We start from the raw sequence: 15,760 nt of genomic DNA, 5'->3' as shown, positions 1-15,760 counted from the left end.
GATCAGTCATTCTCTTCTCCTGCTGTGTCCTGTCCCCTTCCAGACTGGGCTCTCCTGGGGTCCCTGGCTGACAGGCATGTGTGTCCCCACTCATCCCAGCCATGGCTTCTGCTGCTGTCCCTGTGTGTCCAGGCATGGCCTTGGCAAGGCCACAGTGCCACAGGATCCCCTCGGGGCGCAACTGTGCCTGGCCCCTCTGCATTGTGGAAACAGGACCTAGGAAGTGGGGCCAGAGACAGGGACATGCCAGGGCTCCTGGTCCCCCTTCCCACAGCCCTGCAGATGGTGCAGGATAGGAAGGGGGCATCCTGTTGGGGATGGAGTGATGCACTTCACTCCTAAGAGAGAAGCAGCGATATGTTTATTGACAGAAAACAGCACTTTAGCAAAGTTTGATAGGAAATGTGACAGTGATCTAACAAGATTTGGTGGCAAGGTGCCCTTGACTGCTTACTGCAGAGAGAGCAGGGTCAGACAGAACTGCCAGGACACCTTGAGTCCCGAGGGTCAGGCTGGATGAAGCATTTGCTCCCCAGCAGACCCACAGGGTGTTCCCTGCTGCTGGCAGTGCTCTGCCCAGGGCCAGTGGGAAGTCTGTGGCACCAGTTGCTGCTGAGGGCTCAGCAGCCAGCATTGCAGTGCTCAGTTCTGGGAGAGCTCTGTTGAGACAGCAACCCCAGAAAAAGCTGCAGAAGGAAAAACGTGTCCTTACAGGCACAGTCAGACAGAAGTGTGGGTTCTTGGAGTTTTCCCCAGTCTCCAAATGTATTCTAGACTTGACAGGAAGCTGAAGACACACAAGAAATCAGACTGTTGCGTGACTAATACAGATCACGACATGTGACATGTAGATTGATTATTGTAGAGCTTAAAGTTTTAAGACTGTTTGTTAGCCTGTCTGGACAGGAGGAGTGAGTTGGAAACAAATACAAAACACTGCAGTGAAGGAAAGGCAGAAGAAAAATTGTTTTAGCCAGGGAATTATCAGCATTCCTACCAATATTAGCACATCAGTGATAATAATTTCCCATATAAGTCTTCCGTATTCTTAGCAAGAATCGTAGCATGAAGGTTGTTGAATATAATTTGGAAGAGAAGTCCAAGTAATTCCCATCAAGCATGTCCTCAGGGGCTGAGGCTTCTTCTCCCTAACTTAAATGCAGCAATCTTTTCAGCATGCACAGGGTGAAGAGCCCTCCTTGGTCATAAGGAGCAGGAGCTGCTAAGAAAGCTGAGGACATTTGCCATGACTTTCCTAACCTTCAACTTGGTTGTGTCTCACTCAGCAATAATTAGGCTTGTTTCTCTGTCTCTGATTAGTCTATGTTTAAATAAAGCCTTTATTTGAATAACTAACTGGCTTTTGTTACCTGTTTCTGAAGAAAGGCAGAGAAGTTTGCACCTGAGGTTTTCTTTTCAAAAACAAATACCTCTGATTTAGGAGTCCTTTGAGCATAGTTCAGATGGATTTTTGGACCTGATACAACAGGCATAAAGAGGGACACTGTACTAATTAATGTCTCAGTGGAGCTGCCCAATATAACTACCACTTTCCTTGCTTGCCGCCCACCCCTGCCCCCCCCCCCCCATCTCTGTTAATCCTGCTGGGTTTTAATAATGAAACTGACCTACTTCATTCTGGAGACAGCTGGCCTTCAGAGTCAAGCAACACCTTGAGAAATCTTGTCATGTTTAGTGGTGGCTTCGTTACCAGCCTCACAGTCAGGCAGTGTCCTGGGCACCACCAGCCTCCAGCCACACCCCTGCCACCACCAAACTGCTCCCGGAGCTGCTCCTGGGCCTGGTTCTGCTCCCACCCTCTGCAGCTGCACAGCAAAACCTCCATGGCACAGACGACACTGCTGCAGGGGCAAAGCTGTGGTGTCCAGGCCAGTGGAGATGTTCAGACCCAAGCTGATGCACTGCACCCCAGCATGGCGGTGACATGTGCTGCCACAGTGTCACACACAGCTGGGTGTTCCACACGGGCAGGAAGGACAAATTGATGCCGGTGTCTCTGCAGAAGAGGCTTCCTTGGTCCCACAGCTCCAGAACAGCTCCATGTTTTTTGATGTTCTGACATCATTGGAACAGCTTAAATGTGTCTAAAGCTCTGTCAGCCTGTCTTCGTAGCAGAGGTGCTCCAGCCCTTTGATCATCTTCGTGGCCCTTCTCTGGACCCTTTCCAAAGGAGGACCACAAAGATGATGCGTGGGCTGGAGCACCTCTGCTACGAAGACAGGCTGAGAGAGTTGGGGTTGTTCAGCCTGGAGAAGAGAAGGCTCTGGGAACAGCTTAGAGCACCTTCCGGTGCCTTAAGGGGCTACAGGAAAGCTGGGGAGGGACTTTTCACCAGAAGGTAGTGATGGGACAAGGGGTAATGGTTTTAAACTGCAGGAGGGGATATTTAAGTTAGATATTAGGAAGAAATTATTCACTATAAGGGTGGTGAAGTACTGGAATTTGTTGCCCAGGGAGGTTGTGGAAGCCCCCTCCCTGGAGGAGTTTAAGGCCAGGTTGGATGAGGCTTGTGCAACCTGGTCTAGTGTGGGGTGTCCCTGTTCGTAGCAAGGAGATTGGAACCTGATGACCTTTAAGGTCCCTTCTAACCTTAATCGTTCTATGATTCTATGTATCTAATGCTACAGAACTGGATAACTTGTGGGGAAGGACGGTGAGTCATCATCTGAAAAGGTCTCTGAATTATTAATGGCTTTTAAGAATCCTTGGAACAACAGGGAAATCTTTGAGGATTAAAAAAAGAGAAAAAAACCCAAACCCCCAAACCCCAAGGTGCTCTCTCTCCTCTTCCAAGAAAAAAAGAGAAACCAAACCAAACCTCTAGTGTTACAACAGTATTTAATGACAAGCTGCACGGTCAGTTTAAGTACAGCTTATCAGGCTGAAATCTCCCCAGCAAACCAAAAGAACAGTTGACATTAAAATATATAAGTAAAACCCACCAACATGGTTTCACAGAGAAGAGTCTTCTGTATTTTTTTAGTTAATTGCAAGTCTGGCTTGGTAAAAGGAGATACTGACATTGTAAGTTTCTGTAAGGCATTGTTCTTGGCCCAACATGGTACACAAATACTGGCGAAGCACATAAAATGCTAGTTACTAAGTATTTGTAAATAAGGATTTGTTCTGGAGAATCCCAGTCGGCAGCTATTTGACCTCTTTATCAAAAACGTTAATGAAATTACAAAACAATCACAAAGAAAATCTGCAGATTAAAAAAGCTGATGACAAATGAAAGTAATGAAAAACTGATTATACAACAGAGTTTTCTGGGAAAGTTGCTTAACAAAAAATACAGTTATTAAGGGTCACTGCGAGAGTAATTCTGTGAAATATATCGTTTTAGAAAGGGCAGATGAGTTCATCATGTGCTGTCTGGCCATAAACCCTTTTAACCTGAATTGCTAGAAACAAAGGGAAGAGGCCACCAGACACATTTGCAGAACAACTGACAAATGTGCTCAAGAGGGTAAATTGCAACCTGAATTTAAACACTGTAATGGAGCAGTTGATGAGGAAAAAATGGCAACAAAGAGCAGAGCAACATTATCATTGTATTCCACATAAGACAGACTATTACAGAACACCACAATTGACTCCTGGTTCATGTCTCTGGACTTAAAAAGTCAAAAATACACCAATAAATACATAAAATGGCAGCAAAGTACAACAAACAAGAGAAAAAAAAGAAAATAAAAAATAGAAGTGTTTTGGCTGAGACAAGCAAGTCTCTTTAACTCCTACAGCAATTTATGTATGGAGTTAAGTTTACAAATATGCAGTAAGAAAGCTATTTAAGTGACCAGGACCAAGCACTGTGAGATGCAGAGGCTGAAATTAAAATAAGCTTGAATGAAATGACACAGCTTATTTAGTGTAATTCATCAGTGGAATAAGTATGGAGTGACTAGAGGGACCTTGACAGGCTTGATGGATGGGCACATGTGAACCTCATGAAGTTCAACAAAGCCAAGTGCAAGCTTCTGCATATGGTTCAGAGCAATCCCCAATGCCAGTACAGCGTTGGGAATGAATTGATTGAGAGCAGCCTCATGGAGAAGTACTTTGGGATACAAAAATATTGGTCCGAGGCATCAGCATGCACTTCTAGCCCAGCAAGCCAACTGTGTCCTGGGAAGCATCACCAGCAGCGTGGCCAGCAGGTCAAGGGAGGGGATTGTCCCCCTCTGCTCCACTCTCATGGTACCCTACCAGGAGCAATGTGTCCAGCTCTAGGTCCAATGGGACAAGACACACATGGACTTGTTAGATGAGGTCCAGAGACCACAAAAACAGAGGGCTGGAGCACCTCCCCATTGAAGACAGGCTGAGAGAGTTGGGGCCCTTCAGTCTGGAGGAAGGAAGGTTTCAGGGAGACCTTATTGTGGCCTTTCAGTATATAAAGGAGATAAGAAGAAAGGAGATTTTTTTTACCAAGGCCGGTAGTGACAGGAAAAGGGACAAAAATTTTATCTGAGAGTAGATTTAGGTTGGACAATAGGAAGAAATTTTTTACCATGAGGGTGGTGGGACGGTGGAGCAGGTTGCCCAGAGAAGCTGTGGCTGCCCCATGACTGGATGTGTTCAAGGTTGAACAGCTTTGAGCAACAGGATGCAGTGAAAAATGCTCCTGCCTGTGGCACAGACAGTGAACGAGATGACCTCTAAATATCCCTTACAACCCAAACCAGTCTGTGATTCTAAAGGGTAGAATTTTGACCTGGATTTGCAGAACATTAGGCCAACTGAACTCTTACCTATGGATTGAACAGTAGTCCCATGGGTGCTTGAAGAGTAAACCTTAGCATGGTAGGCTGTAGTACAACTACCTGGATTTATATGTGATTTATAGTCTGAGATATACGATGGTGTGAACTCCCCAATATATCATGTTCCTTGAGGCTGAATTCTTCCAGGCAGCCAGGAGTTGCTGCAATCACACTGGGCAGCCTGCTGGCCCAACCCCAGCAGGGTGCAGGTGCTCCTCAACAGACCACACTCCTCAAGAGCAGTGGGCTGTGTGGGTGCAGCAGTGCCAACACCTCTAACCAGCCTGAGCCAACCCAGCAAACAATCTGCTCTAACACTGGAGGGGCATTAATGCTGCTGGATAATGATTTCTGTCCATGTGCCATGTGATGTGGAAATGTCATTCATGTAACTGCACAAAATGCAGGTGGTCACAAAGCATCCATGTCTAGAAAGCAGGTCTGGTTAATAACTCATATATGAAAGTAAACAGAACTCTAGTCTGAAATTCACTATGAAAAACCTCTTTTAATTCATGGGCTTATGGTGTTGTTCATCTATTGGGCAGAAAGGTAGTAAAAGTGTGGTCAAAACACAGCTGTGTGGAGAGGAGTACTGAGGAGAAACTCTGCAGACAACTGAACAGTACCAGAGCATGCAGGACAACCAAAGGGGCAGGTTGGGCTGCATTGTGCAGGTGGGGATGGTACCAAGAACACTACACACCAGACAAAAAATTCATACCCTTGCACTGGTGACATTTTATTTTGTCATCTTCTGATCTTGCCCCTTACTGCAAACCTTATAGCCCCTGCACAGAAGGCCACATGGTTACACTTTCAGCAGAGCACTGCAGCCACTGTGACAGCTGGTTGCTGTGTGTCACCAGTGTCACCACTGCAGGTAAATCCCAATGGAGCTCTGTGAGCTGCCTCACTGCCATGCAGGTGTCACCCCCACGAGACAGACCCTGCTCAGCTGGGCTCTGCTCTGCTTCTTACACAGGAGAGACAGCTCTGGAGAGCACCCTGGCCAGAGAGCACCTCCTACTGCCAGGGCCAGTGCGAGTATTTTGGCAGTAACACATAGGTACAAACCTGCCTGTTCACCAGGTGCTGCAAGGGCTTCCCTGTGTATTCCAGCACCAGCAACTTAGGTGGACAGTGAAAAGTCATGGGGAGGTAAAATGGAGTCAGCTGCCTATTTTCTTGCCTACAAAACTGCAAAGAAAAGGTAAAATTTTGCAACTTCCTGGTACAGTGAGCCTTTGAGCAATAGAAATTCTGGAGACCCCATTCTCTGAAACAGAGCAGGACTGTCTGGGCCACTACTCCATTCCAGCTTCTATGACAGCTGCTGTGTTTATGGAGCACAGGAAGATACTCCCTATGATCCAGAGGTCACACCAACATGTGACTTAAAATAACGAACCCTTTTCTTCTAACCTTTTCCATACAGGGAAGCCACTGCTAATATACCTCATTCACACAGAGGAAGCAGTACTGAAAAGAAACAGGTATATAAGATAGAACACATCAAAGGTGGCATCTACAGTGCAGAGGAAAAGGACACCATGGGAGCATGGTCACAACAAAGAACAACCTGGCTGGGAAGGCAGTGCAGTGGAACCTGGGTGTCAGCACCAGCAAGGCTGCAACTGGAGATACAGGAAGCCTGTTTCCCAGGTGGGGCTGAAACAAGCAGTCTTCAGAGGACCCAAGAAGGCCATCCTATTCCATTAGTTAGTAGGTGTCTCTGGAAGACCAGAGTCTCCAAAATGCTGGGCACTATTTATTCCTCACCGGACTGGAAGATCCTCTACATATATTCCATGTCCAGTGCTAGAGAAAACAGATGCTAGGGAAATACTGGGTTCCTGGTGAGGACAATAATGATCTCATATCACTTCCAAGCAGACCAGAGTTCACGTGCTCCTGTCTGGTGCTGAACCTAAACATCAGTGTATGGAGTAAAGACAGTGCCTTGTGCAACAGACAGGAGTACGTGTGAGGAAGGTATCTGCTCTCCTGGGGCAGCCTTGCTGACAACAGACAGGACAGCTACAGGGCAAGCTAATGCCTTTGTACTTTGTGCAGCACTGCCTGGTTTGTGTGCACACTGCGCAGGAAAGGATTCCCCCCTAAAAGAAGCCTAAACATTGTGCTTGTCAGCCCCTTATATGGAAAACTGCTATAAAAGAACCCTGATCTCACCCATGAGAGGAAGATGATGAAACAGACAGCTGCTGCACTGGAAATCACTAAACAAGCAACTAATGTGACCCAAAACTGAGACTGTAACCAGAGCAGGAACTATGCCAGGTACACGGCTAGTGCCACGGCCCAGGGGAACCACACCAGGAGCAGCAGCCTCTGTACCACAGCTTTGGTCTGAAGTCTCTCACACTGACCAGAGGCAACAGTCTCAAAATCAAGGTCACCGAGTAGAATGGACTCACAGTCCCAAAGACATTCTGTTGCTTGTATTAGTGCTGTGGGTTATGAGGCTGACTGAAGTGGGGCTTGTAACTGAAAAGCTTTAGGATTACTCCTTATCTTCTAGGGGTTTACTTCCGGCCTCGCTTGCGGCTGGTTTTTGGAATTTCGGCTCTCTGTGCAACCTGGGGCTCCCCCTCCTCACTGCTCACACTCTCGTTGTCCACCTGCCGTGGACGACCTCTCTTACTCCTCCTCATTTTTTCAGCTCCAGCAGTGGGAAGCTTCTTGGCAGCCAGGGTCCCAGTTCTCTTCTTTTTGCCCCGGGTCAAAGGACGTTTCTTCCGTTGCTTCTTCTGTTCTTCTCTTTGGCGGATTTTCATGAGCTTCTCAAAGCTTTTGGTCGTAGTTGTGTTCACATCAAACCAGTCCTGGGGGATTTAGAAGGCAACAGGTTGGTACTGATGGTGGAAATACCACATAAAGCATATCAGGGATTATAATAAAGCTGCCCTGTGGGGCCAGGGTTTCTTCAAATGTGAGATCTGGAAAGGCAGCTGCCTGACAAAGCTCTATTCTTTTGATGTTTCTCCTCAGGTGTCACTAATTTCATTTGGCCTGGCTAAAGGCATGGGAAATGCTGAAGAGCTGAACTGAGCAGCAGCACCTTGGGACAAGTGGCATGCCACAACACCTGGTCCCCCAACCAAGGTATAAGACCAGATATGTTTAATCAAATCAAAGGGCACTAGAGTCCAGGACCCTGTTCCCAGCAGTAAGCAAGGAAAAAAAATAAAACAGGGCAACCATCTAGCATTTCCTTCCCAAGACACCCTCCCCATCTGCAACTGGGGTTTGAGCACTTCCATTCTGCCTGCCTTACCTCAGAATGCACGGAGTTGATGTGATACTTCACCCCACTCTCTGAAATGAACTCCTTGTCACACAGGAGACACTTGTATTTACCAGCCACGAAGTCTCCCTGGCACAAAACAAAACAAATCCATAACCAATTGCTGCCCAGAAGGCTATATATATATATATATATATATATATATAGTATTGAATCTTTCTCAGGTGTAATCCAGCAGTAAGAAGCAGAAACTCTTATGCATATCAGACAATGCTTTAGCTACAGGAGCACTGACTTTATTGAGCAGTTATGCCCACAAAGCACAGGACTGCTCAATGAGACATTACAAGGTCTCCAGACCTGTACCTGGAAAAAATGCTGTTGTAGCTGTCAATCTACAGGTAGGTAGGGCTGCAGTTTCACTAAAACACATACCATTAAGATGCTTCCTGCTTGCCTTGAGCACTGTTTGCAATGGCAAGCCCATTAGCACACAGAGAAGCACTCAAATTGTGAGGAACTCGAATTAGCAGACAGCAGGACAACAGCTTGAACAAGGAGATACCTGAGGGACAGGGACTATCAGGCTACTGGTATAAAAGACAGTGAGTACAGGAAGGATACCAACCAAGGTACATGTGCCAAGGTGAGATTTGAGTCCTGAGACACTGCCATACACAGATTCACAACCCTGAAATAGTAATTAAAAAAGTGTCAGCAAAACTAGTAAGAAACCACTTCTTCCTGCACAAGAAACCACTGCAAGACAATTCCAAAATGGGTAAGAGGTAGAGGGAGGGAGATACTGAGTCCAACAAAGCCAGAAAGGTTCTGCTAAAAAGACCATTAAAAGAGATTTAGGCTTTCAGTAAGTTAAATTATTTCCAGCTTCTGAGCTCATTTAGATGTAATAAAGAGAGTCTTGTCACAATTACATTCACCCTCTATCCAAAGCCTGAGTATCATGGTAGGAGTCTGCCTTTTGCCTGAAGTGCAGCAGAGATTCACTTCAAAGCAGAGGGGCAAGTACAAGACACTTGAATCCCTCCTGCCCTGCTCGAGTGGCACAGAGCAGCAGTACTGCCTCCCACACCAAGGGTCTCACTTAGGGAGCAGCTGTACAGGCTGTAGGCATCAGTTTGGGGACACCAGGTGGTGTTCAGGCAACAGCACAAGCCTTGGGACAGGAGGTAGGTGCAAGATGTGCAGCAGTGCGTGTCACAAGCATCACATCTACCATAGTTTCCACCACTGGGGCCATTCCTTCTCATTGGATCTGGCTGGTGAGTGCTGCATGGGATTGTAAATTCACAGGCATAAGCATTGCCTGACCAGGACAACAGTGCCATGCATGAGCCTTCTGCAGCACATTTCCAGCTTCCAAAAGGAAGCTTAAGAGCTGTGCCGGACAAAGTCCCTCAACTCCTACATTTCCATCTTTTCTCCTCCATTCTTCTATCATTAGATTTAGTACACCTGCTAGACAGGCACAGGCCTATCATTTTTTCACTGCTCAAGCCTCCAAAAGGAGTAGCTCCCAGCTGGATGTGAAGGCTGTACCAGTCTGACATCAAGCTGCAGACAAACACATCCACAGGGGGATCATCCCTATGGCAACAAACCAAACAGGGTCTTGGTTACACTAACAAACCATTCTGAGATGAAGCAGAATTTGTCTCCCACAAACTGCAGTTTTGGGGTTGTGGAAAGCTGCTGGCTCATACAGACATGACATCTGTCCCCTTTGAGGCTTCAGAAACACTTCAGGATTACCTCATTTGGGCAGTGGACTCTTCGGTACATCTTTATCTCTGTTTTCCACTTGCACAGAACATCTTGACTGAACGTAGGCAACCCAGGACGAGTATATTTCAGCTGAGACAGAGATGGAAATGAAAGATGGAAGCAATGTTTGCTACACATAGTGCCAAGTATGTCCCTTTCTCTCCCAGGCTGTGAGACAGAAGTGCTGTGTCTTCTCCTGTGCTAACAGCCAAACTCTGAACAACCAATCTTCTCCCATCTCACTGACTCTCCACAAACATAACTCAATCTGAAAAAACCCCACAATACCAGAATCCAAAACCTCCCACAACTTTTACTACAACAGCTCCTCTAAATGTACTTACCCCAATAAAATCACAAATCATCCCTTTCCCTTAGGATCCCCTTACAGCCTAAAAGATGAAGAAACTCTGAAGCCTGAAAACCTATGAAATATCACTGCCTGGCAGCAGTGACCTGCAGCCTACGACTTGTGAGAAACATACTGCCTGTAGCTGCCTTTCCTTACCCGTGCCCACCATTTTTAAGGCCTTATACCTTCCGGTCATCTGGAATCAAGTCCTGCAGAACCTTTCTCTTGGGCCACTCTTTGGCCAGCTCTTCTCCAGCTAGCTCATGGAGATAGTAGATAGCCACCTTTGCAGATCTCCTCTGAACTCTGCCTGTGTCACTTGGCTCCCGTTTTGCTTCCCTCAAGCTCTCTGTTCTTCTCTCCTCATGGAGGAAAGTGACCTGCAATGAAAGCCAAAAACGTTAAGGCTCCTTCAAAGTTCCTATTCCAGTTACACTGCATACTGTAAATATATATTCTGCCAAATCCCTCACAAAAATGCTGCAGCAGCTGTGGTTCACTGTCACAGACGTAGGACAGTGCCTCCCACTAGTGAGGCAGACCCCCAAACCTGCTCAGGGGGATCACAGAGTCAGGCTCAGGCAGACAGTTTAATGCAGCCACGGGTCCTGAAAGGGTATCACAACATTCGCTGTAGGACTCTCATGGACAACAAGCATAGCACTGCCTGTTCGGCTCCAAGGCTGGGTCTTTTAAGAGCAAAGATAAGCACCTCTCAAGTTATACATAACAGTGTCATTCTCCCATGGAGCAAAGGTCAGACTGGGGACAGTTTACTCCTGCCATGGTGACATACTATTAAAAACTTCATCCTAGTCACTGAACAGCAACAGCTGCTGCTGCAAGGGAAGTATCAAGGACAGAAGACTCCAGAGACAGAAAAATAAAAATATTTGCTACCCCTGGTTCCCCATCCAAGTAGCAGACAGAAGCCTTTGTGTGTATCAAGCCTGTATGGCTGAGGTACCAACACAATATCCTGGTAACTATGGCAAATTACACTTACTGGCCCATGCTTGGATCGCAGGTGGTAGACAAGCCCTGCCTTTGATTTGTATGCTTTTCCACAGTGGTGGCACTTCATAGCCATCTTCTCCAGCTCAGAAGCAGCCTTCCCACATTTTTTCACATGATAAAGGTATCCCATTATGCTTGTGAAGCTCCCTGTGCAGCCCTGTCAAAGCAGAAGAAAATGCATAGAATTAAAAATTGAACATAAAGTCCATGGGACCTGATGGGATGCAACTCAAGAGTCCTGAGGGAACTGGCTGATGTAGTTGTCAAGCCACTCTCTGTAATATTTGAAAAATCATGGCAGTCAGATAAAGCCCCCAGAGACTGGAAAAAGGGAAACACTGCACCTTTTTTTGAAAAGGTAGAAAGGAGGATCCTGGGAACTACCAACCTATCAGCCTCACCTCTGTGCCTACGAAGAATGTGGAGCAGATCCTCCTGGAAGCTATGCTGAGGCACATGGAGGATCGATACAGCCAGCATGGCTTCATCAAGGGCAAGTCCTGTGAGACTAGTGGCCTTCAATGATGGACAGAGGAAGAGCTATGGATGCCATCTATCTGGACTTCTGTATGGCCTTTGACATGGTCCCCCACAATGTCCTTCTCTCTAAATTGGATAGGAGTTTGATGGATGCACAGTTTGGTGGATTAGAAATAGGTTGGATGAGTCCTGCAGAGAAGGACTTGGGGATACTGGTGAATGAGCTGGACATGAGCCAGCAATGTGCACTTGCAGCCCAGAAACCAAATGTGTCCTGGGCTGCATCCCCAGCAGCGTGACCACCAGCATCCACTGGTGAGACTCCCCCAGAAGTGTTGGGTCCAGCTCTGGGGTCCTCAGCACAGAAAAGTCATGGACCTGTTGGAACAAGTACAGAGGAGGCAACAACGACCCAAAGGCTGGAGCACCTTTGCTGTGAGGAAAGGCTGAGAGAGTTGGGGTTATTTAGCCTGGAGAAGGCTCTGGGGAGACCTTAGAGCATCTAAGCCACCTGAAGGGGCTTATAAGAAATACGGAGACAGATTTTTTTAATAGGGCTTGTATAGGACAAGGGTTGATGGCTTTCAACTTAAAGAGGGAAGGGGGAGATTCTGTCTAGATATAAGGAAAAAACAGGTTTCCCAGAGAGGTGGCAGATGTCCCATCCCTGGAAACATTCCAGGTCTGGTTGGATGACCTTTGGAGGTCCCTTCCAACCCAAACCATTCTATGATTCTACAATACTCCGTCTTAAAGCACAGCTAGGATCTTGAAACAACTCCATCTTTGGCCAGCACCAAAGCATGCCCAGCAGAATTCTCTTGACATTTTCCATTCCTGCCTCTGCTGCTGCCTGCCTCGGGGTACCCAGCACCAGGCAGCTCACCTCCCTCGTGCACTTCAGCTTTCCCATTCGCTTCAGAACCTTCCGAAGACGATCCCGCTCAAGCTGCTCATCCAGCTCTCCTCCCTCTTTCACGACTGGCTGAAGCACAGCAGGAAGATGAAAGGAAAACACAAGATGTTCAGCATTTACAGTTATTCTCACTGGCTCAACACACTGCTGAAGGAAACCTTCTGAAATAATTGAATCTCTGCAACTTTTGATTTTACAGAAGTGTATCTAATACTATGATCACTGTTTATAACCCAGAAAAATGGAACTATTTTTAAAATGAATAAACTGCCTGAAAACCACTTTGCAGATAAGAGTTTTACCATTTAGATAGCTATCTATGAACAAAGCCTTGATAAGGAATGGTCCCAAGCTGTAGCTGCTGGGAAGGACAAGGGAATGCATTTCCATAATTACTTTTCTCCTCTTCTGCCTGTGGAAAGTACTGACTAATTTCTGTCATGCATCTTGAACATTTACTGGCCCTACCATTTCCACTTAGCCTAACTTAAACCTAACAGGCTAACTGCCTGGAATGGTTATTAAACTACTCTGAACTACAGCTCAAGTTGCCCTTTATTCTCTCTCTGAGAGTTATTGTATATTATCTCCTACATTACCTTAAAATAATTTTACACCTAGACTGAATAAAAGGTTAGAACTGGGTGACAGACCTATTTCTCAGGGCCAGAACATGATTCCTGGCCTATTTCATTTACCAGTACAGCTGTAAATTCAGAAAACACAGTCCTAAGAATCATGTAAAAAACAACCTTACCCAAACTTCCAAGTGACCTTTCTGAAAGTTCTACTCTTCACAACTACAAGAGGAGACTGCCTTCTTTAAAGTAATAGCAAAGAGGAAAAGCAGGTTGTAGCATTAGTATCTGTACAGTAAACAGAGACAAGAACTGAACTGTTGCTTCTGCTCTTTTACCCCTAAGCTGGTACAGAACTGTAACCTAGTCTGTTCTGGATGTAAAACAACTCTTACTTCCTACCAAAACAGGAAAGACTGAAAATTGCAGCCTAATGAGTAATCTTTTTTTATCTCATTGAGAATGCAATTTATGTGTAACATATAACCAACCTAAATAAAAATCCCCCCCCCCCTCTAAAGTGTAGCATGCCTGTCATCCCTGGTAACATACTACTGTTTTTTCAGAAGTCAAATCTTCCAGAAAAAACAATAGGTAGACACTATTTGAACAGCTGCAGCATTTGCAAAACCACTTTATGTTCTGATTCTTTGTGCACCAGGGATGGAACAAAAGACTGTCCTGCCTGCAGGATTTCTAGATGCACAGCAGTTGTGTTACCTGATTGTTATGATCTGCCATGACATGGTATTTCATCCCTCCTAAGGACTTCAGCTGCTTCCCACAGTGATGACATGTGAACAATTCCTAGAAATAAAAAAGGACACAGTGCATGAGAACTGTAAATTAACCAAAGCAGTGGGAAACTCTTTGGGAGAAAGAAGCAGGAGAACAGAACATTTTATTTGGGCCTGGTAACTGTCCACTAAGAACAGAAGAAATTTTAGAGAGACTAAAATTTAGGGGAACAACGAAACAGCTACACCTTTGTTCACTACCCCAAACCTCCAGCAAAAAGCCAAGCAAGAAGCACCAAGTGCAGCCTCTTACAAGGACTGTTGCTTAGAAACATGATTAGATGAAACTGGTTTTAAATGCAACTCAAATGGTGTGCTGGCATTTAAATCAGTGAGCTGAAGAGGAGTAAGGAAAACATTGCTCACCTCTTGTGTTCTTACCTGCCTGCAATTTACCATGTGTTTCTTCAGTCCTTCCACAGTCTTTCTCACCACAGCCCGGCATGTTGGACAGGTAACTCGACCTTTGTCCTGAATTTCCAAAGACCACTGCTCTTCTATGCTACCTGTCAAAACAAAAGCTTTGGAATAGAGCTGCAAACAGCATTGTTTTTTTCCCCTTCCATGTGCACAATGAATCATAGAAGGAAACAGGTCACATGTTAACAAACTCGTGTACAGCCACACTTCAATAGGTTTAGCTCATCCGCAGCTTTACATGTGTCATGTGACAAGGCACACATCACTCTTTTTGGGACATCATTTTATAAAAACTCCTTAATCCCACCATTCCCTTACAAGGAGTGTTCTTCCACTTGTTCTGTAGACTTTTCCTTCATTCATTTTTATTACACAATCACTTTAGCATCCAAAATAAACTTTTCTTTCAGCAAAAGGGTTTTCACAGTAAAGATAGTCACAGATGTGACTGAAGAGTTTCAGACAAAGTCCACACTACTAGTCAAAACTTTAGAACTTCACTTACTTTATCCAGTTTTAGCACAGAAAGTGAACAGAGCTGTACCATCAAGCCAAGTTACTGAACAGCCACAAGTACCCTGCGTGGCATGGTTTGCAGTTCCTGGCCTCTTTTTGAAATGCCAAACAAAGGCTTGGCAGAAGCTGCAAGGACTACGAACTACTGAAATGGGTTCTGGGAAGAAAGTGGCGTAGCAGCCACTGGATTCTTAGGAGATCTGAAGGCTTTCCTCTGCACCCAGTAATAACAGGCAGTGGTCATCCTTCCCCAGATTGCTGGGGGAAAAGTCTGTGAATGAAACAGCACTTGGCTAAAAACTGGGGTATTTAATGAGTGCTGTGAGCTACACATACCAAGCCATTCCACTTGGTGAGTCAAGGCTAATGTTATTTTTCTGGGATGGACTCCTTGGGTCTCTGGCTACCAGAATAGATGACTGGGCAGCAAGAGCAACAGAGTTTTTTCCTGCAAATAAATTTTGTTGAGCAAAAAAGTATAAATATTTTAATGAGTCTTATAGCGAAACTATTTTAACAAGCTTTTGTTCAGTTCCAAAAATGAATCTCCCTTTGCTGTTCCATTATGCTGTGGTAAAACCATGTGGAACTACACAATTAGGAGCACACAAACCCTCCAAGCTTGCTCTGCAGTACTGAGGCAATGCCAAAAGGCCAGTGGCCAATTCTTCCCTGTCAACAGTGAACAACAAAATGGACATATCAGAAATGCAGCTGTTGCTGACATTCAAATCCCAGAATTGCATTTATCTTTTAGCTGCTTTATAAACAATTCTGAGCAAGTGCTGTTTCTTCCAACATGCACCAGCACAGATTAGGAACTGACCTGCTGGAAAGCAGC

At 45.6% G+C, this 15,760-nt stretch overlaps 1 protein-coding gene across 2 annotated transcripts in view; it reads right to left on the bottom strand.

Moving 5' to 3' along the window:
• Window positions 1-5,507: 5,507 nt before the first annotated feature.
• ZNF512 (zinc finger protein 512) overlaps window positions 5,508-15,760 on the bottom strand; it is a 20,450-nt gene continuing 10,197 nt past the window's right edge. For both annotated transcript variants that reach the window (XM_051614636.1, XM_051614637.1), the window contains exons 6-14: window positions 14,365-14,489; window positions 13,907-13,993; window positions 12,579-12,677; window positions 11,202-11,369; window positions 10,381-10,575; window positions 9,832-9,933; window positions 8,687-8,749; window positions 8,089-8,187; window positions 5,508-7,636 (exon numbers count right to left, since the gene is read on the bottom strand). In XM_051614636.1, the coding sequence (XP_051470596.1) occupies window positions 7,337-7,636; window positions 8,089-8,187; window positions 8,687-8,749; window positions 9,832-9,933; window positions 10,381-10,575; window positions 11,202-11,369; window positions 12,579-12,677; window positions 13,907-13,993; window positions 14,365-14,489 (1,238 nt within the window). In that variant the 3' untranslated portion in view covers window positions 5,508-7,336. The remainder of the gene's footprint in view (window positions 7,637-8,088; window positions 8,188-8,686; window positions 8,750-9,831; window positions 9,934-10,380; window positions 10,576-11,201; window positions 11,370-12,578; window positions 12,678-13,906; window positions 13,994-14,364; window positions 14,490-15,760) is intronic.

Source organism: Apus apus, chromosome 3 (genome assembly GCF_020740795.1).
Source record: "Apus apus isolate bApuApu2 chromosome 3, bApuApu2.pri.cur, whole genome shotgun sequence".
Lineage (NCBI taxonomy): Eukaryota > Metazoa > Chordata > Aves > Apodiformes > Apodidae > Apus > Apus apus.
This window is presented reverse-complemented; position numbering and strand designations above follow the sequence as displayed.